This window comes from Ursus arctos, unplaced genomic scaffold (assembly GCF_023065955.2).
Source record: "Ursus arctos isolate Adak ecotype North America unplaced genomic scaffold, UrsArc2.0 scaffold_4, whole genome shotgun sequence".
Lineage (NCBI taxonomy): Eukaryota > Metazoa > Chordata > Mammalia > Carnivora > Ursidae > Ursus > Ursus arctos.
The window spans coordinates 82,615,472-82,637,362 of record NW_026623056.1 but is presented as its reverse complement, the minus strand read 5'-3'; the positions used below and the strand labels follow the sequence as shown (position 1 = coordinate 82,637,362).

Here is a 21,891-nt window from a genome sequence, read left to right as displayed (position 1 = left end):
AGAAAGAATAATCTGGTCCAACATGTCAGTCGTGCTGACACTGAGATAGCCTAATTTAGGTAGAGTCTGGACAGTGTATCTTTTTTTTTCTGGTGCGATAGTATTGGTTCCCGTAATTGTAAAAGTGCTGGTGCATCTATGATGCCGGAGCAAGGAGGCCAGGGTAGCCCGGGACTCCAGTGCTTAGGTGCTGTGGGGTAGTGGGACTCAGGGCGTGTGTCCCAGGTGGCCCGTTGTAATGTGAGTTACACTTAAGCTGGAGGGATTTAGGCCATGCCCCTGACTCCGTGCCTTTTCTCTCCTGCTGCAGTTGGAGTGTGGCCGACTCTGTGTCTGCAGTGCTGGAAGGGTCAGCCGGAGAGCTGTGCGCCTGGAGAAGGACTCTGTTGGAGTCCTGTGTGAAATGGCTGATCGTGTCTTTCAGTGGTGGCCAGCAAGACCACGACAGTACCCGGGATCAGGAGAGGCACATGCTGCTGAGATTTAATGAGCTGCTGGTAGGTGTCTTTCCTATCCTTAGAGAGCCTGATTACACTTTGAAGGGAAAGAGTGGAGTAGACAGACCGGAGTTCCCAGATGTGCTCCCAGAACTAGTGGGAGATGAGCAGGGCCAAATCTGCGAGGCAAAGCGGCAGGCAGCGGGCAGGCCCTGAGACGATGCGCCGCCTTCTTCCAAGAACGGATGTGGAATTTTGTCAAGCGTGTTTTCACTTCTACTGAGATGGTTTATGGTTTCGTTTTTCTTGTTTAGTCTGTTAATAAGATGACTTACATTAATTGATTTTTGATGGTTAAACTAACTTTACATTCCCGGGATACACCTGCTTGATGACGATATATTAAAGTTTCTCCGTATTGTTGGATTTTCTGTGCTAGTACTTTAGTAAGTTTTCCATCTGTGTGCGCGTGGGATATCTGTTTATAATCTTATTTTTCTAGCAGTCGTTCTTCGTCAGGCTTTAGGATCAGGTAACATAGCCTCAGAATGAGTTGGGAAGAGTTGCATTCCAGGTTTCTATTTCCTGTGAGTGTTCTGAAGTATTGCTTTGCTGTCTTCTATCATACATTGTGCTCGGTAGGAAGTCTGTCATTCTTACCTTTGTTCCCCTCCCCGTAGGATCTTTCTCCTTTGCGTTGTCTAAAGCAATGTGATCGTGCTGTGCCTTAGAGTAGTTTTAAAGATTCTTATGCTCTATAAGAATTTATGGTTCATGGAGCTTCTTGCCGCTGTGAGCCTGGAGCTGCCATAAAATTTGGAAACAGTCAGCTCTTATGTTCGGTCATTATTCCCTTCTACTGAAGTGTCCTTTTTAAAAAAAACTTTTTTTTCTTTTTTTGGCACAGAAATAACATCCTGAAGCGTATGAGTTAGTTCATACGCTCAGCACGGACGGGCCCCTAGTGCATGATGTAAAATTGCCTTACAACTCATCGAGTCTGTGGCTTGTGTTTATTTATTTATTATTTTTTTAAGATTTTTATTTATTCGACAGAGAGAGAGACAGCCAGCGAGAGAGGGAACACAAGCAGAGGGAGTGGGAGAGGAAGAAGCAGGCTCATAGCAGAGGAGCCTGATGTGGGGCTCGATCCCATAACGCCGGGATCACGCCCTGAGCCGAAGGCAGACGCTTAACTGCTGTACCACCCAGGCACCCCTGTGGCTTGTGTTTAAACTCTGGACCCAGAATTTAAAAAGTCATCCTCAGGGAAATAACCCCAGGTGACAGTTATGGTGATAGATAGATTCGTAGGTTATAGATCAAGCAGCATGCTTACGTCGTATTGAGAGACTTTACAACCTGTATCTCAGCCTTAATTTGTTGTGTCACAGGTTTGTGCATTGAAGGCTCCTAGGAGCCCAAACATGGCAGAACTAGGGGGCACGAGGAACATCCCTGAGATCTAGAGAGAGCTGAGCATAGGGGAGGGTGTTGGGCTCACCCGCCACTGGTGACAGTGGCCTTCCTGTGCGACCCCGTTGTCAGCCCCTCACCCAGCAAGCTGGCTCGATGACTGCTGGTGGGCTGTGCTCTTCTCAGGGATTTGCCTTCCCCCTCCCCCACCTCCCGTTCTCTCTCTTCTTTTTCCCTCTTTCACAGATGCAATGTTTGTAGAGTGGTTTTAGGTTCACAGCAGAGCTGAGCAGAAAGTACAGAATTCCCCTGTGCCCGCTGCCCCCAGGCACACGCAGCCACTCCCCCCCACTCTCAGCCCACCTCACCAGCCCTTTTAACTGAGGAATAATTTTCATGTTGTGAGATATAGGCTCTTTGTGTGTGTGTGTGTGTGTGTGTGTGTGTGTGCGCGCGCGCGTGCATGTGTGTAAATATAGGCTCTTAAGTGTAGAGTTTAGTGTTGACAAATGCACCCTTATGCCCACACTCCCATCAAAGATTTTCATCATCCCAGAAAGTTCCCTTGCCTCCAGAGCACCCACCCCTCTGATTTAACTTAGCATTGTATTTGGAGATTTTCTCTACGTCAGTGACTCTGCACCAGCATCGGCCCTACTGATGGTGCAAAGGTCTTTGCCCGGGGAGGGGTGCTGCCTGTGTTTAAGGCATGTGTGGCTGGCCCTGTGCGTGACGCAGGCCACGAGTGCCTTCTGAAATGGTGGACAAGGGGAAGGGTAACAGGACGTTACCCTTACGAAGGGAGTTTTTTCGTACTCATTTGGTGATCATAGACATGCTAATAAAACGACAGAGCTACTAGCAGAAATAATAAAACAATTTTAAAAATCAAAGAAAGAAACAACTGCGTGCTTCTGTGGGTTGCTTAGGTCACTATGTTCCGTGTTTACCGAACGGCTCTAATTTAAGTTCTCTCTTCTCTGTTTTAAATTAATTCAGGATGCCCTTTGAATATTTCTTCTTTTTTCACAGAATTCCCTTAATGAAGTTGATCCTGGTGATTGGCAGAAATTTGTGAAGACTGGACTCAAGTGAGTCAGTTCTGCTCTCTCAGGGTGATTCCGTAAGGGTGTGAGCGCGCGACGCGGAGCCAGCGTTGTAGCTCGTGAGCACGGCGTCTAGCGGAACACGCGCCGCTCCCGGTTCACAGATGCAGACAGGGTGCAGGGTGCCGGAGGGCTGGACGATTTGCCCGCTGACAGGGAGTCTGCTTCTGGAGATGGTGACAGAAGCGGCCTTTAAGAAATGAAATATTTTTTAGAAACCAGAAGCGTGCAGAGAATACTCCAGCAGTGCCCAGATTGAATTAGTGCCGACAGCTTCCTGTGTTTGTCCTGATCCCTTCTCCTCCCTCCCCGGAAAGCGTCACTCTCCTGAGGTCAGGCTTTGTCACGGCCATGGGTGTTTTCCTACCTTGGTTGCACGCCAGCCTGTCTCTAAACAGTAATGACACTGTTTTAGTTGGCTTCACTTTCTATACAAATGTATCCCCTTATGTCCTTTTTGTTTTTTTTCACCCAAGTGCTTTAGTTACCCATGCTGATACATACAGATCTCGGCCCGTTTGTTTTTGCTGCAGGAGGTGGGTTGTAATTCTGTGTTCAGCCCCCCTGCTGGTGGACATCTCCCTCCCTCCCGTGCCTGCAGTGAAGGCTGCGTGCCCTTTCGTGCCTTGTGCCAGGTGTTCTCAGGGGCGCGCACTGGCAGGGACTGTGGCCACAGCTTTAGTTTTACTAGATTTTTAACTTGCTCTCCAAAGTTTCCGAGCTTACCTCACATGTCTTTTCCTTGTATTCTCATTCATACTTAATAGGGTCAGACTCTTAGTTTTTAGCAGTCAAGTAGCCATGAAACTGTTTCTCGTTGTGCCTCTAATATTCACTTCCCTGATTAATCACTGACTTGAAACAGAGAAAAATACTTTACTTTGCCCAAGAGGAGAGAAAGATGTGAAGGTGGGTCACAGATCAATGACCACCATGACTTACCGTCATGAAATGGTGACATTTCTTTGAGGCTTTGGTTAATTTGTATTTCTAGAATGTCCATTGTATGCTACGTGATTCTCAATGTTAGACACATATGAATGAAAAGCTGCTTTGTTCCAGAGAGTGATGCTTTCATTCCTTCAGCGGTTTCTGAGGGATTTAAGACCGAGAAGGCCTCTGAACCCCTGGTCGGGAGTTCTCAGTAACTGGACGTAATGAAGGAGGGAGGCTGACATGGCCGTGAGGGGCATCTTGATTCAGGCTCAGCTGTTCTACTGCCTCCTGGCCCTTTAACTGAACGGGAAGTTCATTTGGCGTTCCCACTGCAGGAGAATAAGTGCATCCCCTCCCTGTTTTCAGAACTGCCCCCTGCCATGGGTGGATGGCTAGGTGTGTGATGAAGTGTGTGTCCTGCGGTGACAGTAGTAGACTCAGCACAGGTAGACAGGTGTGCACTGTAAAATTTCATCTTCGTGGTGTGTTAGAAGTTTTTTTTAATAAGATGTCAAGAAAAAGACGGGGTGTCTGCATGGCTCAGTTGGTTAAGCAGCTGCCTTCGGCCGAGGTCATGCTCCCAGGGCCCTGGGATCGAGCCTGCATCGGGCTCCCTGCTCACTGGGGAGCCTGCTTCTGCCCCTCCCCCCCGCCCATGCCCTCTTAAATAAATAAAATCTTTAAAAAATGCTGAGAAAAAGTTTTTTTATTGTCTCCTGCGAAATAAAACACCCCTTTATGAAGCTCTTTCCCCTTTGGATTCTTGCCTCCTAGATTTCGGTATCAGGACCACGTATTTTTAAAGGCCCTCCATGCTTCCATAGAGCGCCTGTATCTTCCCGAAAACTCCGTGTGCGCGAAGCTCATCCCGCTCCCAGTGGTGCACATGATGCTCTCGCAGCATTCTCTGTTTTTGCCTACTCTGCTGACGTCCGAAGACGAGGAAAACCCAGACAATGAAGTGAAAGGTGACCCCCCCCGCCCCCACCCTCCCGTTTCAGATAGAGATTTTATTTTCTGATTTTGTGGAGTTAGTTGTGCACTGAGGTTTAGCACCGATGCGTTTTCAGAGCTAGGGAAGCGTTACCAAAATGGCATTAGGGTGTTTTGTTTCTATCAAACCCAAGCTCAAGAAGTGTTTCCTCTGACTTCGGGCCAAGCAGCAAATACAGACCTCTCTGCCAAGTCTGTTCTGGCATCCAGAAGTCACGGTTCAGGTCTTAACTGCCATATCACAGGCAAGTGTTAAAATCTAGGAATTAGGGGAAGTTCGGTGGGTGTGTGCCCTGCGAGAAGCTCTTTCTTTGTGTGAAATGCTTTAATGAGAAGATTGGAACTTTCCTCAAGGGTGAAGGGTTTGAACGTCCCTGTTAGTAGTGCCCTGCCAGGAAGCTCTCGGAAAGGCCAGGCTCGGAAAGCTCCACCCCTAGTTCAGTAGGGTTTATTTTAGCGTCCGTGACCCCGATTTCGGTGTAGGCTGCGGGAGAGGTCAGAGGAGGTGGTCTGAAGGGTCCTGTCCTGTTGAAGCCACTCTCTGTTTAGAGGCAAAACGAACACGCTGAAGCCGCCGGTAGAAATCCCCAGGGGGTCGGTCGGTAATCAGCTGCTAAACTGAAGAGAGCCGTCCCCCAAGTTGTTGGTATGTGTGGTAGGGAATGCACAAAGGCCCACCCTTATTTAGGCAGGATTAGAGATACAAAGACTTTGCTAGCATAATCCCGGGGGAGCATCCTTAGGTTTTAAAATCTTTAGTGGCTTAACATGTGGGAGGGGGAGTGAAGAGAGTGATGACAGCCTTGCCAAAGACCTGGGGAGAGAGACGGTGGTGAAGATCGGCTTCTTGTAAAAAAGGAAAAAGAGGGACAAAGCACAGTCCAGAGAGCAATATTGTTCAGAGAGGATATTTCAAGCATTTAAATGTTCCTTGAGATGCTTCCTCCTCTACTTTTGTTTTCATGTGCACGTCCCCCCTACACTGCTGTGCATTTCGGTCTTGTTTCCTTCCAGAAGCGCTGGTGGATCTGATGTCAGCGGTGGTGAAGATGTGTCCCTCTGTCTGTGAAAGCAGCCACTTTGCAGTGCTCCTTGGGGCCTATGGTGCCACTCTCAGTGTCCTGGGTAAGGGTGTGAGGACTGGGTGGTATGGCCAAGGGGTGTGAGGGGACCAGGGAGGTGGTGTGACCAGGGAGTGTGAGGGGACTGGGCAGTGTGACCAGGGAGTGTGAGACCAGGCGGTGTGACAGGGTGGAAGGAACATGTGAGGGGTTCAGCTTTCTAAATGGACCTTGATTTGACTTCTAGACCAGAAGATTTTACTTCTCCTCCGGGCGTATGAACAGAACGACCTCAGCCTCGTGAACTTCAGGTGAGGTCGGGCCTGGAGCCGTGAGCAGCAGGCTTTGCAGGCGCTGTCCTGAGACGGGGGGATTGTGTTCCACACAGCAGGCTCCCCACATTTGCTCTTATACCTTTTTGATTCTCGGGGAGAGGGTAGGATGGATGGAGCTCCCCTGAGTCACACACTGGCTCCCATGGAAAGCTTGGCCTCACGTTCAAGGATGGTCCGTATCCATCCCTGCAGGAGTCAGCCTGGGTTAGGGGCCCACATGGGAACTCTGTGGACATTCAGCGGACAGATCTCACACCAGTAAACGGTGCCCACTCAACGGGTGTAGCCAGTGTGTCAGCTGCTTGTCTGTTTCCCCCCCAGGGAGCAGCCTCCTAAGGAAGCTAGTTTATTTTGTCACTTGAACGACTCCTGTTGACCTGCACAGAAATGAGTGTGTATTTAGAATTCAGTTTACAAGTATCTAATTAAACAGATGCTCACTGAGTGCTTGCTGTTTGACAAGGTGCTGGGCCCAGGGCCGTTAGGAATGCCTACAGGCATAAGACACAGTCTTGCTGTCTATTAAGGAATCAGATTGCTGTGAATGTAACTCTTCTTAATTGGCCTTTGGTGGTGTAACCCAGCTGTTAGGGGAGCACGTGACAGCACCTTCTCCCCAGAGGGAGTCGGGGAATGCTTGGTGACCAGGTGGGCACTGGAGGGATTTGATGGAGGTGAGGGTCGGTGGAGGAGCCTAGGGGCACCACGTGGAAGGAACAGTGACACCATGGCTGGGAGTCGGGAAAGTCAGCACATTCCGGGAATGGTGAGCAGGTCAGCCTATGCGCAGCACGAGATATTTGTAGGGAAAAGGTGGTGGGAAGGCCAGACAGACTGGTTGGTAAGGATTTTAAGTGTCAGATTGAAATACTATCATTTCCATCCAGGAGACAGACCGCTGATAGACATTTTGGGGGCAGAGAAGTGGTCCCCATCAGAGCTGGGCTCTCAGGGAGCACCCTCCACCGGTGGGGAGGTAGGTGGGAGGTAGTGGGGAGGAAAGTAAGAGGAAGGGGAGGCGGTCTGTTGGGGCGGCTGCGGTGGCCGTTGGTGCGTAACAGGTAGAGGCGTTTGCATGGTGGACTGGAGGCAGGGACCGCCACAAGGCCGTTGGGGCAGACCTGCTGTGCTCATGGCCTCCTGCGAGCAGGAAGGGTTTTGAATCAGGAAGCATCATGGAGCAGCCAGGATTCTCCTCTGAGGCCTGGCAACTGGACTCTGGAGCCAGGCTTCCCAGTTTTGCCTATTCCAGCTCTACCACTGACCAGCCGGGCAGGTGACCAGCTGAGCAACTCTCTTCACCCTCCCTGTGCCTCTTCCCCCATTTGCAAAATGGGGATGACAATAACAGTACCTACGCCATGGGATTGTTACACAGATGCAGGGAATTAATAGATGTGCAGGGCTTAGAGTAAGTGGCACGTCGTAAGCTCCGTGCAGGTGTCATCATCCCCCACACTGTCAGCCCCCTCATCACTGCTAGCATCTCCACCATCCCCTCCTCCCCCTTTGTCAGCATGGGAACTAGACGGTAGAACACACGTCACCTGCTCCGGACAGTGCCTGGCGTGTGCCGGCTGCCCGACGAAGCCACCTGTGACGGTCATCGTCCCCGTGGTGCATTCTGTTCCAGGCGGCCCTGTGACCCATCTGTTCTGCCCTCTGCTCTAGAGTGCTGCTGTGGGGCCCGGCGGCCGTGGGGCATCACAAGACGTGCCGGAGCCTGGGCAAGTCGCTGTGGCAGCAGCCGAGCCCCGGGGACGTCCTCCGCCTGCTGGATCGGGACCGCATGATGAAGACCATCCTCCACTTCCCCCAGAACCGGAGGCTGCTGCCCCCCGAGGTGCGGAGTCCTGGCCAGAGCCCCCGGGGAGCACTCCCGGCAGCCAGGGGGTGCTCGTCTGCCCGCCCCTTCGGGGATTCTGGTGGCCCCTCAACTTCAGCAGACTGTAAAATCCACGCGGTTTGTTAACATCGTACTAAGCGCAGTTCCCACTGCGTACAGAGGTACCAAGACAGGACCCCATGTACCTGTCGCTCAGCTTCCGCAGTTACCAACACCAGCCATGCTGGTTTCATTCATAGCTTCCCCCCCAAACGGGCTAGTTTGAAGCCGAACCCAGAGATAGCCATTTCATGTAGGAGCGCTGTTTTCTTATGCTTTTGAATATTCAAAATCATTGGAACTCTAGATTAGTGGCTAAGCACACACATGTTCTAACATTTATGAGGCCAGAGCACACATTTCTGTTCGTTTTGGGCCATTTCAGGATGCACAGGAACTGATCTTTAAAGACCGGAGCACAGTGGATCTCGATGGCCTTTATGACCCCTGCTTTCTCCTGCATCTCTTCAGTGAACTGACCAGGCCAGGTAATGCAGCCTTCTGTGGGCTGGGGCTCAGGGCCGGGGCCACAGTCCGCTTTCTTGTGGGAATCACCACCATGATATCTGACGGCTTGTTACTAATCCTGGAAGGATCTTCATCCGCCTTCCCACCTTTTCATTTCAGTGATTTTCAGAAGAGTAACAGTGAATGTTTTGAATATACAGTGATTTAAAAAAAAAAAACTACAATTTTAATATTTGGGGGCATCCCTTCATCCTTGAGGTTTTCCTGATTCTCAGTGGCAAGATCCTTTTCTGAATTCCCACTAGATAGTGATCAAATGCCACCAGATCTTATCTTTGAGAATGAGCGAGAGCCTCCCGAGGTTGGCTTTTTGTTGGGTTAAGTATATTTTTGAAGTTGCCTTATGTGTCTAGTAGCCAAAGGGTGGGAGTGTTTGTGAGTGAACGTAGGGAGGAGACAACCCAGGCGAGCACACGTACGCACTGGTGAGGACTGATGTCTGATTCCCACGTGCGGTGGGTGTGTTGGTTTGGGGCATTTTGTGATAGGCGTCTAGTGATATCTCATTGTGGTTTTCATTTGCATTTTCCTGATGGCTAATAATGTCGAATGGCTTGAGGTTCATTTGCCATCTGTATGTCCTCTTTGTTGAAATGTTGGTGCATGTCTTTTGCCCATTTTCTAATGGGATTTTTTTTTTCACTGTTGAGTTTTGAGGGTTCTTAATATATTCCAGATACTCGTCCTTTGTTGGATGCGTGGTTTGCAAGTAGTTTCTCCCAGTCTGTAGCTTATCTTGTCATCCTTGTGACAAAGTCTTTCACAGAGCCCAAGTTTTTCATTTTGAGCAAGTCCGGTCGATCGGTTTTCCCTTTTGTGGATCCCACCTGTACTGGTACTCCTGCCTGGGAAAGGCACGAGTGGCCCATGACTGTTCCTCACGGGGCCTCCCCTGATGAGGAGGCCTCCTCTGATGCTCAGTGGGGAGCGGGAGGGGCCTCTGGGTACTGCCCCACACCCATCTCTCGGCCTTCTCTGACAGACGCCCCCCCCCCCCCCCAGCAGGGACTTGGGGTCCTGTCTCACAGCCGGGCAGGCTCCATACCCCACCTTCGCTGGGGTGGGAGGGAGCACGGCCATGGCTTTCTCCGAGGTGTTTGGCTGGAGTGGAGCAGTTATTGTCCAAATTTTCTGTCTTGCTAGGCTGCTCCTTTTTTAGAGACTAGAAAGGAGACTAGAGAGGGCAGGCTTTTGTTCAGGCTTTCTCTGTGCCTGTTGGTGTTCTGGGTCGCTGGCTTCTTCAGCTCAGAGTCTAGGACACCAGGAGCAGAAAGTAAATGCAGGGAACTCACCTGAGGGCCCCCGGCTGGTCAGCTTCCTTTCCACCTTTCAGAATCGTCTTATATCTGTCCAGGATTTTTCAGTTGTACTTACTGGTAGAAATAGAGGAATTATGTCAACATCTTCCCAGAATTATACATCTAATTTAAATAACTTTTAACATTAGATGATATAGTCACAGTTCAAAATTCAGGTGGTACCAAAGAGGGTGTGGTGAAACTCTCTTCCCACCCGACCTCTGGCCGTTTTTTCCTCCTGGCGGGGACACCTGTTAGCTGTTCCTCACAAGTGCTCCTGGGCCCGGCTTTCTTCTTCGTGGCCTGTCGTGTCTCCAGTCAGGTCTATATGGAGGGCACCCAGGGGCGGCAGATGTGTGTGGGGGGGGGAGTCGCATGTTCTGCATCTCTGCTTTTTGGCATGGCTGGCGTGACGCCTGCAGGGACCCCCAGGCTCCTTCCTACTGGACTTAACAGCAGCATGGATTCAGGTGCACTGGGAAGCCTTATTCGTGCTGTTTGGTCCCTTTTTCAACTTACAATTGCCCTTTTCTGCTCCCGTGCTCCTACGTGTAACAGACTTTCTGATCCCCCACCACTGCCTTTCCCAACAAGATGACAGGGCTGGGTCTTGGATTTTTCTCACTGGTGGCCCCTGGGGTTGCTGTGCCCACCCCCGCCCCCCCAGCCTCCGTGAATATGGTGTTCTGTGACCGAGTTAGATTTCAGTTGCCAAAGAGCCAGGGGTATTTCATGCCTGTGTCAGATCACCCTAACGGCAGGCAGAGATCTTCCCTGTCCCCAGGGACTCCCCAGGAGCCTAACAGAGGCACAGGGACTAGTGTGTGGCCCGGACGCTCTCCTGCTTCCCCCTGCCTTCAGCCCTGGCGAGGTCTGTTTCTCATCAAATACAAAAATAGATTTTCCGCAGTCTGAAAATATGAGGTAACTTGAGTAGATTGTAACAAATCACTTAGTCTATTGCTAGGGCTCTTAAGAGAAGCTTTTAAGAGACAGGAGGCAAAGGCTTGGAAAACTAATAAAAAAATACTAAAATTAGGACACGTTGTTGTTTTCAGGATCTTGAATACTGCCGTTTTTGGGTGGGGAGGACAGTGTCTGGGAGGCCTTCCTTGAAGAGAGGTAACTCGTAAGTGGTCTTTTAAGTTAGAGAAATCTCCAAGTACAGTCTATTTTAAGATTTTATAGGCATGGTTACACGTAGGAAAACTTGCAAAACATATCTGCCCTAAAAAGGATTTGTGGTAGCTTAAAATACCAATTACGCTGAAATCATTCATAATAAGGTAGAAAAATTTAAGAAGCAGAGAGGTGGATAAAGATATAAATACGAAAATTAAAAGGCAAAAACAGACAAGGAAAACTAGGTCATTAAATTTTGCTCAGGAATACTTATCATCCAGGACAAAAAGTGGAAGCATAATATTTTAGACAAATTTTGTTGTCTGATAAAAGGAAGCATACCAGTTTGTAGGGAGAGGGAGATTTCTAGCAATAAAATGGTAAGTTGAACAGAACAGAAATCTGTGAACAGCATATGGCCAGTGTAGGTTAGGTTTATTGTTGTTGAATTAAATCGTGAATTTATTTTTTACATTATTTTTAACACGTATTTTTCTTTTTGCTTCTGCCCCTGGAGGAAAAGTAAGCACAAAGAATGTCTTACGTGAACTTTTGCTGAAGTGTGGTATATAGAAATGACCACGAATCCTAGGTGTGTGGTAGGGGCTTTGGCGAAACCACCGGCCGGATCGAGGAGCAGCATGTAATGGGCAGCTCCGCGCGCCCCTTCCCAGGCAGGGCCCCCTCCTCCCCGGCAGGAGCCCGGGCCCTCTATTTGAACTTGACGTGGATGGTACTATGCAGTACGTGTCCTTTTGTCTCAGCCCCACATACCCCACATTGTGTTTGTGGGATTCCTTCATGCTGTGTGGAGCAGAAGTTCTCAATGGCGTTCTTACTTCCCACAGTGGCACCTGGGTCCCCGTGTTGCTAACATCTTAACAATCCTAAAAATTGGGCGGAGGAATAGTTTTTCATTGTGGCTGCCAGACTTCACAGAAACTCTAGTCTTCACTGCTCCATTTCAGCCTTTGCTGAAAATGGGAACCTATTTTCTTAACCTCGCTGCTTCTCTACTTTTGAGTCCTTGGCTGAGAAACAGGGTCAGCCAGGGCTGTTAGCAGTGACAGTGACAAATGGCTTTTTCCACGGCGAATTCTTGTCCTCAGCAGAACTGGGCTGCTATCTTCAGCTCATCGTTCACGTGCGTCACAGAACAGGGAGGCCGGCGTGCAAGTTCTGTGAGCCTCGTCCCCAGACCACGAGGACACGGGCCCTGTGGACGCCTCCCTCCCCTGCCAGCTCGCCCCCAAGGAAGGGGTAGAGGAGGAGGCGTGAGCATGAGCTCCCGGGGCTCTGGCATGCAGTTGTAATGCCGCTGAAGCCCATAAAACATTTTTTTTTTTTTAAGATTTTATTTTTTTTTTAAGATTTTATTTATTTATTTTTTTTTTTTTAAGATTTTATTTATTCATTTGACAGAGAGACAGCCGCAAGACAGGGAACACAAGCAGGGGGAGTGGGAGAGGAAGAAGCAGGCTTCCAGCAGAGCAGGGAGCCTAATGCGAGGCTCGACCCAGGACTCTGGGATCACACCCTGAGCCAAAAGCAGATGCTTAACGACTGAGCCACCCAGGTGCCCCCATGGGATGCTTTTTATTTTAATTCTAGATCATTTTGCTGGTTCGGCCATTTCAGTCTGAAGATCTGTTATCAGAAGGCCAAACTGCTATCTGCGAGGTTCCTGAAACAGACAGTGGTGTTTACAGCTATGTTTTGATAGCCTGTTACACTTTCCGCACCCTAGGGCAGCTCTTTCCTGAAGGGCGGCAAAGCCAGGACTTCACAGGCTAGCAGATGAGCACAGACATGAAATTGACTTTCCCTCAGGGACACGTGGAAAATCCATTTGTCTTAGAGAATGTCAGCGATTACTAAAAATACCCTAGCCAGCTGAGTGCTAGCTGTTTTTAGTGAGTGTAATATTAAATGTTTAGACTGTTCTCTTCCCCAAATATATTCCGTTTACGTGTGTTTGATGTGTAGGTATGTAGGTGTATCTTTTTTTTTTTTTAAGATTTTATTTATTAGAGAGACAGCCAGCGAGAGAGGGAACACAAGCAGGGGGAGTGGTGAGGAAGAAGCAGGCTTCCCAGTGGAGCAGGGAGCCCAATGCGGGGCTTGATCCCAGGACTCTGGGATCACGCCCTGAGCCGAAGGCAGACGGTTAACGACTGAGCCACCCAGGCGCCCCTCTGTAGGTGTATCTTAACACATCTCATCTTTTCCAAAACAATCTTATCCCACAGTTGGATGCTTTTTTAAGGCTTTTGGGGTTTTCCCCCCCCTTTTCATCAAAACTAGTCACTTGTTAGAAATGAGGAAATTTAGTCTGTACGCTGTTGGAGCCCGGGATGATTCTTTTTTCATCCTTTTAATTTGCATCTGGATATTAAAAATAGTTTTCAGTTGACAGATGTACTTGGGTGTTGCCTTTTTTAAATCCAGTCTGACCATCTCTCCCTTTTAATTGGAACGTGTACACCATTTACATTTAGTGTGATTATAGATCTGATTCTGTTTTGTTTTCGTTGTTGGTTTTGAGCTGCAGTACATGCGTGTGTTGCTTTAGGGTTTATGGTGCTCACCTGCAGTGTACTGCGGTTCACCCTCAAGTGAGGTTTTACCACTTCAGGGAGAGTAGAAGACGTCACAGCAGTATCAGTCCATTTTTCCCTTCCTGGCTTTCTGTGCTGTTCTTACCAGATATTTCACTGCTGTATGCTCTAAAACCCACAATATGTTGTTGTTTTTTCTCAAATTGTCAGTTACCTTTTAAGGAGATTTAAATATCTTGTATTCACTGTCTTACAGTTACCATTTCTGGTTCTCTTAATTCCTCTGTATAGACCCAGACTTCCATCTTCTGTCATTTTCCTTCTGCCTCAAATGGTTCCTTTAAGAATTCTTGTCGTTCACATCTACTAATCAATTCTTTCAGCTTTTTTATAGAAAAAAAGGCTTCACTTTTTAAAGGTTTTCATGGGGTATAAAATTCTAGGCTGACAGTTTTTTTTTTTTTTTCTTACTGTACTTGACATACGTTGCCACCTGATTTCGGATTGCATTGTTTCTAACAAGAAATCTACCATCAGGGCGCCAGGGTGGAGCCTCTGACTCTTGATCTCAGCTCAGCTCTTAATCCCAGGGTCACAAGTTCAAGCCCAGCATGGAGCCTACTTAAAAAAAAAAAGAAAAAAAAAGGGAGGGAGGGTGGGAGGAAGGAAAGAAATCTACCATCATTCTTACTTTTGTTTCTCTGGATGTTGTGTGATTGCTTTGAAGATTTTTTTTACTATTGGTTTCAAGCAGTTTAATTAGAATATGCTTTTGTGTAAGTTTCTTGTGTTTGGGGTGTTGATTGAGCTTCTTGGCTCTGTAGGTTTATAGTTCCTGTCAAATTTGGAGAAGTTTTGGCCAGTATCTCTTCAAACTTTTCAGGGACTCCAGTTACATGTATATTCGCCTGCTCGAAAATTGTCCCACAGCTCGCTGATGTTCTGTTCCAGGTTTTAATTTTTTTTTTTCTCCGTGTGTTTCACTTTGGATCATTTCTCTTGCTGTCTTAGAGTTCACTAATGTCTTTGTCTATAATGTGTAATCTGCTAATAGTCCCCTCCAGTGCATCTTTCATCTCAGACATTTTAATTTTCATCTCTGGAACCTTGGTTTGAGTTTTTATAGGTTTTGTGTGTAATTTAACATACTCGGTGTTTCCTTTAGCTTCTTGAACATGTAGAATACAGGTGTAGTAGTTACAGAAGAATCCTAGTTTTGTTGTTACCTTTGTCATATCTGAGTCATTTTCACAGGATGGATTTTCCTCTTCTGATGGGCTGCATGCCTGCTTGTTTGAATGTCTGATAATTCTTTATTAGAAACCAGACACAATGAATTTTACCTTGTTTGGTGCTGGATATTTTTATATTCCTGTGAATGTTCTTGAGCTTTGCTCTAGGACACATTTGAGCTACTTAGAAATGGTTTGATCCTTGCAGTCTTGCTTCGAATCTCTGTTGGTGGCACCAAAGCAGCGTTTTGGTCTGGAACGAACTTCCCCCCGCAGCGGACATTAAGTCCTTCTGAGCAGTCTGCCCTCTTCCTGTGAACTGTGGGGACAGGAGCTGTTTCCGGGCAGGTGTGAGCCTGGGGTCGTCCCTGTTCCTCAGGCTCAGACAGCTTCCTCATACCCTCTTGCCAGGTGGCACTGCGCTGAAGAGCCTGGCACTCTCGGAGTGGAGCGCTCTTCTCCGGTCCTCTCCCGTGTGAACTCTGGCCACCTTGGCCTCCCAGTTGTGCACTCTGTCTGCACAACTCAGAGTTCTCCGGTCTCTGCCTGGGTTTGCCCTCCCTGTGCCTTGGCCTAGAACTCTCCAGACTTCGGGCGGGGATGATCAGAGGGTTCATCTTGTTTGTTTTCTGTCTTGGAGATCGCTTCGTTTGTTGCCTCATGTCCAGTGTCTTGAAAAACTTTGTTTCGTTTCTAGTTTTTAGTTGCTTCAGGTGGACAGTAAATCAGGTTTCTGCCACTCTCTTGGCTGGAAGTGGAAATCCTGGTTATTCTTTGAAAGGGTATCAGTGTTGAGAAAGAGGAAGGGAACTGTGTGGATGCGTCTGTACCACCATTGGTCACCCTTCAGGGGAGATGCTGGTGGAAGGTCTAGGGAGCTCTGCTACTTCTGAGGGAGAAGGAAGCTTTATGGTCAAAAAGGATCTCTGTGCTCTTGGGCAGTCACCGTTTGGAGACTATTATGTGCCTGTGGAGCTGTTTGGGTTACAGGGAAGTAGCTGATTATTACAATTTTTCTTCTTATTTTTTATTCTCAGGTTTTTTAATTGCCAAAATTATCCTTTTAAAAGTGTAACTTTGGGTGGACAAGAAGAAAGAGTTTGACTTTTTAAAAACGTTTTTGGTGGTATTTCTTTTATCGCTAGTATATTCCAAGATGACACATTTAGAATCGTCACTTCCAGTTAGCTTGTGTTTGGTTCCTGATTTAACCAGCTCACCAGCCTCTCAGTCTAGGATGTCTGCATGGCTGATAACTATGACCAGACCTTCTGCTTTATCATTTTTTAAGCACAGTGACCTGTCCCTGTTCTAAAACTTTTCTTCACGGTTTTTATCTTACAATTTGTGACAGTATTTATGTTATAAAAAGGCCTAGATCTTATTAAAGAGGATTTAAAGTGTCCTGAATTTTTGTATTGGTAATTGGCCTTTTAAGCTGTGGTCAGGTGGGTCCCCTTATATATCTGACCTTTTCTCTTGGTCACGTCATTTCCTGAAGTGGTTGTGAGTTTTTACAAGGCCTCACAGGTGATAGACAGGTATCAGCTAGCAAGCTGTTTGGACTCTAGCTTTTGTTCAAACTTGGTGAGCCTCTCTTCTCTGAGATTTTTATTGTTTGTTTGAAGAAAGAACTAGGGTTGAAGAATGGATATAAGTTAATACTCCATAAAATTGATGGGCCAGGGGTGCCTGCTCAGTCAGTTGAGCATCTGCTCAGGTCATGATCACAGGGTCTTGGGATGGAGCCCCACGTTGGGCTTCCTGCTCTGCGGGGAGTCTGCCTCTCCCTCTCCCTGCCGCTCCCCCTGCTTGTGCTCTTTCTCCCTCTCCCTGTCAAATAAATAATAAAATCTTTTAAAAAATTGACGGGCCAGGTCAGACAGGTTTGCACTGGCTGAATTTTCCAGCTTCCCTGCCTTTCACATTTTCCTTAGTGGTGTTTGTGGCTGGGAATTCAGACGCTGTGGGCCGAACAGGGTAGAAACGGGAAGCTGGTTTTCTCTGCCAACTCCCCATTCGTGTTCCCCAGGCCTCCAGCATGCAGGGATCTCGTGTCTCAGGTCTGAAAGGCACCTCCATTCTTCTCTGGCTTGTTGAATATTTGTGAGAAGTAATGAAATAATCCCGACTGGGATTGACAGGCATTTTAGAAGCTGCAAGTATGGACTATTGCTATGCAAGGGAAGATAGGCTTTTATCCAACTTGAGCAGAAGTTAAAGGGAGTGGGAGAGACTTACATTTCTTGTGTCTCCCACTCATAGCTGATGTTGGCAAAAGGAAATTTAATTCCGCATGTTACACAAGCATCATGATCATTCCGTGTGTGTGTGTGTGTGTGTGTGTATTTAATGCTCTGTTTTACTTCCATAGAATTTGTGCTGGATTGTCGAAAATTTTTGGATTCCAATTCTCTGGGCCTAACTGTCACAGCCCTCAGCAGCTATGACCCCCACATGCGAGCTGCAGCCTACTACGTGCTTGCGGCCTACTACTCGCAGCTGGAGGGGGCACGGTTCCGAGAGCAGTCCCAGGTGAGTGGGGCTGAGGGTCCTGGCAGACCTCCGGGAGCTGGCTATCCACTGGGTCTGGTAGCAGCATTTCTAGGGAACACAGAAGCGTGTTGGCAGGAGACTTCTGTTAAAGAACCAAGGTCCGTTCCCTTTTAGGGAATGATGCTGGAGGTTACCTTTGGTTCTCAGCTCTGGGGGAGACTGAGAAAGCTCTCCCCTTCCAGACACTTCTTGTGTGTAGGTGGGCAAAGCAGGTCAGTTTCTTTGGTCTGAACTCAGTGGTTAAGGCAGCTGTTACCCAGAACACACTGAGCCCCAGAGGCCTGTGCTCCAAGGCAGCAGGAACAGGAACGGCCTGCTTATTGGGCCATGGAGCCAGGGTTCCCTCTGCCCTTGCGCACATGCCTGGCTCCTCAAGGAAAAGCAGAAGCGCTCCTGAGATGGCAGTGGTGAGCAGGGACACTGCCAGTATGAGCATTCTCTCTGGTGGCCCCTGGGATGCGAAGAGTGGGCCAACCAGCAAAGCTGTAGTTTAAGCTGCACGAGACAGGGCTGGTCACAGTTCTGAAGATTCTTGTCTTCTTATTTTTTTACCCACTTCTTCTTTTTTCCCGGTTTTAAGGTACTTTACCTGTTGGATGTAGTCCGGAATGGGATCCGAACTCAGAACATGAGACTCACCTTTACCTTGACTCTCTTCATTGCCAAAGCAGCCTTACAGATTTTGAAGCCAGGTACCACTGCGTGTCCACTTGTCACCATTAATCCTGCAGGCGTGTGAGAAGGGACGCGTCCGGGTGATCCAGGGCTTGTAACAGTGAGCCGCGTGCATGCCCACGGGAGCGGACAGTGAATAAAGTGTGGCTGTGAGGAGGCTCTTTATGGGCCCCTGTGCGGGAGATCAGAAAGAAATCCAGTGGGAAAGCCCAGTGCAGAACAGCGTATGATGGGGCGTGGAACACTTACTCGCATTCGCTCATGGCGTGTGAAGCCACGCTACACGCCTGTCGTGGCACCTGCCTCACGGGGCTGCCGTGAGGGGGGACGTGCATCCCCCACGTGGAGGGCGCCTGACACGGGACGTCTGTCCGTCAGCAGCTGCTGATCTGTATTTGGAAGTGAGAGTCTGTGCAGCCCGGGGGTCTGTCACTAGGAAGTGTTTGGCCCGGTGTCACTGTGTAGGTGCCAGCTGGGGCCCGAGAACATGGCTCCGTGTGTGACTGCCTGCAGGGCCCTACTGCTGAGGTAGCCTGAGGACAAGTTTTGGTCACAGTAGGGGCCCCAGGGTTCGGTGTCACGTGGTCATGTTCAGATGAGGAAGCGGGCCCCCTGGTCAGATAGCTTGTCCAAGGCCCCACAATTCCTCTCCAGTCAAGGTGCTGTTAGAATTCTGATCTAGTTTCCATCTTCTCCTGTATAGTTTTTATTTTATGGCTTTCTTTCTCCTTAGAAATGACGGGAGGAAAGACAATAATCAGTCATTTGTAGACTCTAAAGAAAAAGACACTTCTGAGAAACTATCCTAGCAGAGGCCATGGTGATTGGTCCGGTCTCTGCCACCTCAGACCAATGTCAGGGTCAGGCACAGGCAGCTGGGGTCATGGGGTGGCCTCCGAGGATCCAGGCAGTCGGGACAGGGTGGAGGTGGTGATCTGAGGGTGGGAAGCAGTGGGGGAGGAGGTGTCTGAGGCTCCCGTGCTGTGACAGTGCCCTTCAGTGAGAGGCCGGTGGGGGTGGGCGTCAGCCCGCCGCTGTCTGTGTGACCCGGTCCCCCCTGCATACCAGCTGATTGGAGCTTGTGCCGTAGGCTGCAGGCGGGGGAGGGGCAAAATCCACAGTGGTTTCCGAACCGGGAGAGAACGCCTGTATGCAGCACAGAACTGGGGTGTCTTACTGCAGTCTGATTGTCGAGAGCTGAGACTCTGGATAAGGGTACAAAAGCTCCACGGGGGCAGGGACCTCTGTGTGGCCCCCAGAGCCTGCTCCGCAACTCGGCGGAGCACGGGGTCCCGCCGGTGCCTGCAGTGAGTGACTGTCTGCTTTGTCCTCAGAGGAGCACATGTACTTGAAGATCAGCAAGTTCCTGCTGTCCCACGAGTACTTGAATATGAACAAAGTTCCGGGCTTCTACCAGTTCTTCTACAGCTCCGACTTGGAGGTGATGCTTCTGCAGCCCCCGAGGCCCCCCAGGGTCCTCCGTTGGGTTGTTAGCCCCTGCTGGCATTCTGGTATTTTCCCCCTGGGCACTGCTGGCGGCACAGCAGCCCAGTTGCACAAACAGTGTTGGAGCAAGAAGGTCAGGAAAGCGAAAGGTCACGCAGGCTCGCTTGTAGAAGCGCTTTCATTCCATGCGTTAATTTTCAGGTGGCGTCTCCCACCTTAAAAACCCTCGTTCAGAGGCCCCAGTTTTACGGCACTCTCGTTCTGTGTTCTCGGTGAGTGACCTGGCTCGGTGTTCACTGTGCTTTCGTAGAACACCTGCATGAGGTGACCCAGGGCGGTGCCGAAACTCGGCTTGCTCCTTTACTTCTGACCTGAAGAAGCCGAGTCAAATCCTGAGGGGTTCCCGTGACCTAATCAGCAAGAGAGAAGCGTTCTTGCCGCCGTGGCTGCCGCTGCGTTGCCACCACGGCAAGACAGCGGGCTTTGAGGAGGCGTCAGCTGAAAGGGCTTTGGTGTGTCTGACGGCAGTCTCCTGTTCGCCTGGTTACAGCAAAAGACAGAGCGGGCGTGGGTGCTGGGGCTCCTGCGGCAGGGCATGCGGGACAAGTACTGCTACGAGCTCTGCGCCCGGCGCGGCGTCTTCCACATCATCCTGTCCTTCTTCAGCAGCCGGCTGTGTGACGACGACGCCCAGGTAGGCTGCTCCCACGGTCTGAGCACAGACGGTCTGTGCTTTTTCTCAAGGTGTTTTGCGGGGGGGGGGGGGGGGGGGATGAGCAGGGGAGGGGCAGAGCGAGAAGGAGAGAGAATCTCAAGCAGACTCCCCACTCAGCACAGAGCCCAATGCAGGACTCGATCTCACGACCTTGAGATCATGACCTGAGCCAAAACCAAGAGTCGGACGCTGAGCCACCCAGGACACCCCCCCTTTGTCTGAAGGTTTACTTACAAGTCAAAGCCTTGTGAATTTTAATCCCAGCCTGGACATGACCAACCGGCTAATCTGACATTAAGCTGACTTTCCACGAGGGAAAATGAGATCCCATGAGTACCTTTTGTGTTGCCTGCACGTATGCAGGCTGTGGGCTGGCACTCGCTGCCATCTGTCCTCGGGTGACATGCCGTTCGTCGTGGCCCCTTCGCTGCGCCCTGGCCCGATAGTAAGGCCTGTGCAGAGGGAGGAACTAACCAGTAATTGTGACAGATGACCCCTGTAAGTGACAGGGGTGCTTTCACAGAGACAGTTTCGAGCCACTAGAATGTCCCTAAATGCACAGAAGGTGTAGATTCTCAAAACTCAGCTAGGAAACGAGTCAGGAGTCAAAACCAGTGGTCTCAGAGCCAACAAGGGAATGCCCTCAACCAAGAGCTCGTGTGTGACTGTTCTAAATGCCAAGAGTGGTTGGAAGGAGTAACTAGGTAAAGCTTTCGGTATTTGGATGAATTTCTAACCCCGTCAGCTTTCATATCTGATAGTATATAACATGCGGGTAAATAGGAGCAGGTTAGAAGTAAGAAGCACGTTGGAATAAACTGAATGTGGTTGGTAGTTTTTTATTATTTATGACACGAGAATTCTAAAACACCCAATTCACTGTTCGAGGGGCAGTCCCATTTTTATATCTTCCTTTCCAGGTGGTAAAACCGAAGGGACAAAATGGGCCACCCACTGTTTGGGCGAAGAACGGGTCCACATCCTCTCCCAGCCTCACATCTGGGCCGTGTGGTTTCTGAGCCACGACTCTGTGCCCGTGGGTTGGTTCCTTAGGATGGGCTCGCAGGAGTGGGCACCCCCGGGGCCGGGCAGTCGCTGTGGGGTCTGTGTGTCTGGCCGGCACGGCCACCACGCTTACAGACTTAGCGAAGCAAGCTTCGTCTGCAGCCGCCGCCCGGAAACCTCACATCCCGTCGTGTAGTTTAACTTGTTCCTTTGATCAGGTAAACTTGGTGTTCATACTGAGGAGTAACTCTTAGTTTGGGTTTACAGAATTGGATTCTGGAAATTCTACAGAACGCTGCCCGGGATGCCCAGTCCGCCTATGAGATCCTACGGGACTATAGCCTTTTAACATGGATTTTGCACATCCTTGAGAGCAAGTAAGCACCTCGTGTGTGAGACGTGTCGGGTGGGAAGAGAGTGGGGTGGAGGCCATGGCGTCTACTGCTGGCTTTAGTGTTGACTGGAAACAGGCAGTAGAATCCATACTCTCTAGTTGGGACTTCAGGGGGTCGTCCAGCTAGAGAAGATAATCGGGGCCCCCCTGTGCTGATGCCTCCTTTGCTTGGCAGGCTCCCCGTTTTGAGTTG

General features: G+C 49.5%; 1 protein-coding gene across 3 annotated transcripts in view; it reads left to right on the top strand.

Moving 5' to 3' along the window:
• URB1 (URB1 ribosome biogenesis homolog) overlaps positions 1-21,891 on the top strand; it is a 67,241-nt gene that overhangs the window by 40,486 nt on the left and 4,864 nt on the right. For all 3 annotated transcript variants that reach the window (XM_026513602.4, XM_057306629.1, XM_044378121.3), the window contains 12 exons: positions 311-497; positions 2,886-2,944; positions 4,670-4,863; positions 5,903-6,013; positions 6,197-6,260; positions 7,956-8,127; positions 8,555-8,657; positions 17,282-17,442; positions 18,044-18,155; positions 19,473-19,579; positions 20,135-20,278; positions 21,572-21,681. In XM_026513602.4, the coding sequence (XP_026369387.2) occupies positions 311-497; positions 2,886-2,944; positions 4,670-4,863; positions 5,903-6,013; positions 6,197-6,260; positions 7,956-8,127; positions 8,555-8,657; positions 17,282-17,442; positions 18,044-18,155; positions 19,473-19,579; positions 20,135-20,278; positions 21,572-21,681 (1,524 nt within the window). The remainder of the gene's footprint in view (positions 1-310; positions 498-2,885; positions 2,945-4,669; positions 4,864-5,902; positions 6,014-6,196; positions 6,261-7,955; positions 8,128-8,554; positions 8,658-17,281; positions 17,443-18,043; positions 18,156-19,472; positions 19,580-20,134; positions 20,279-21,571; positions 21,682-21,891) is intronic.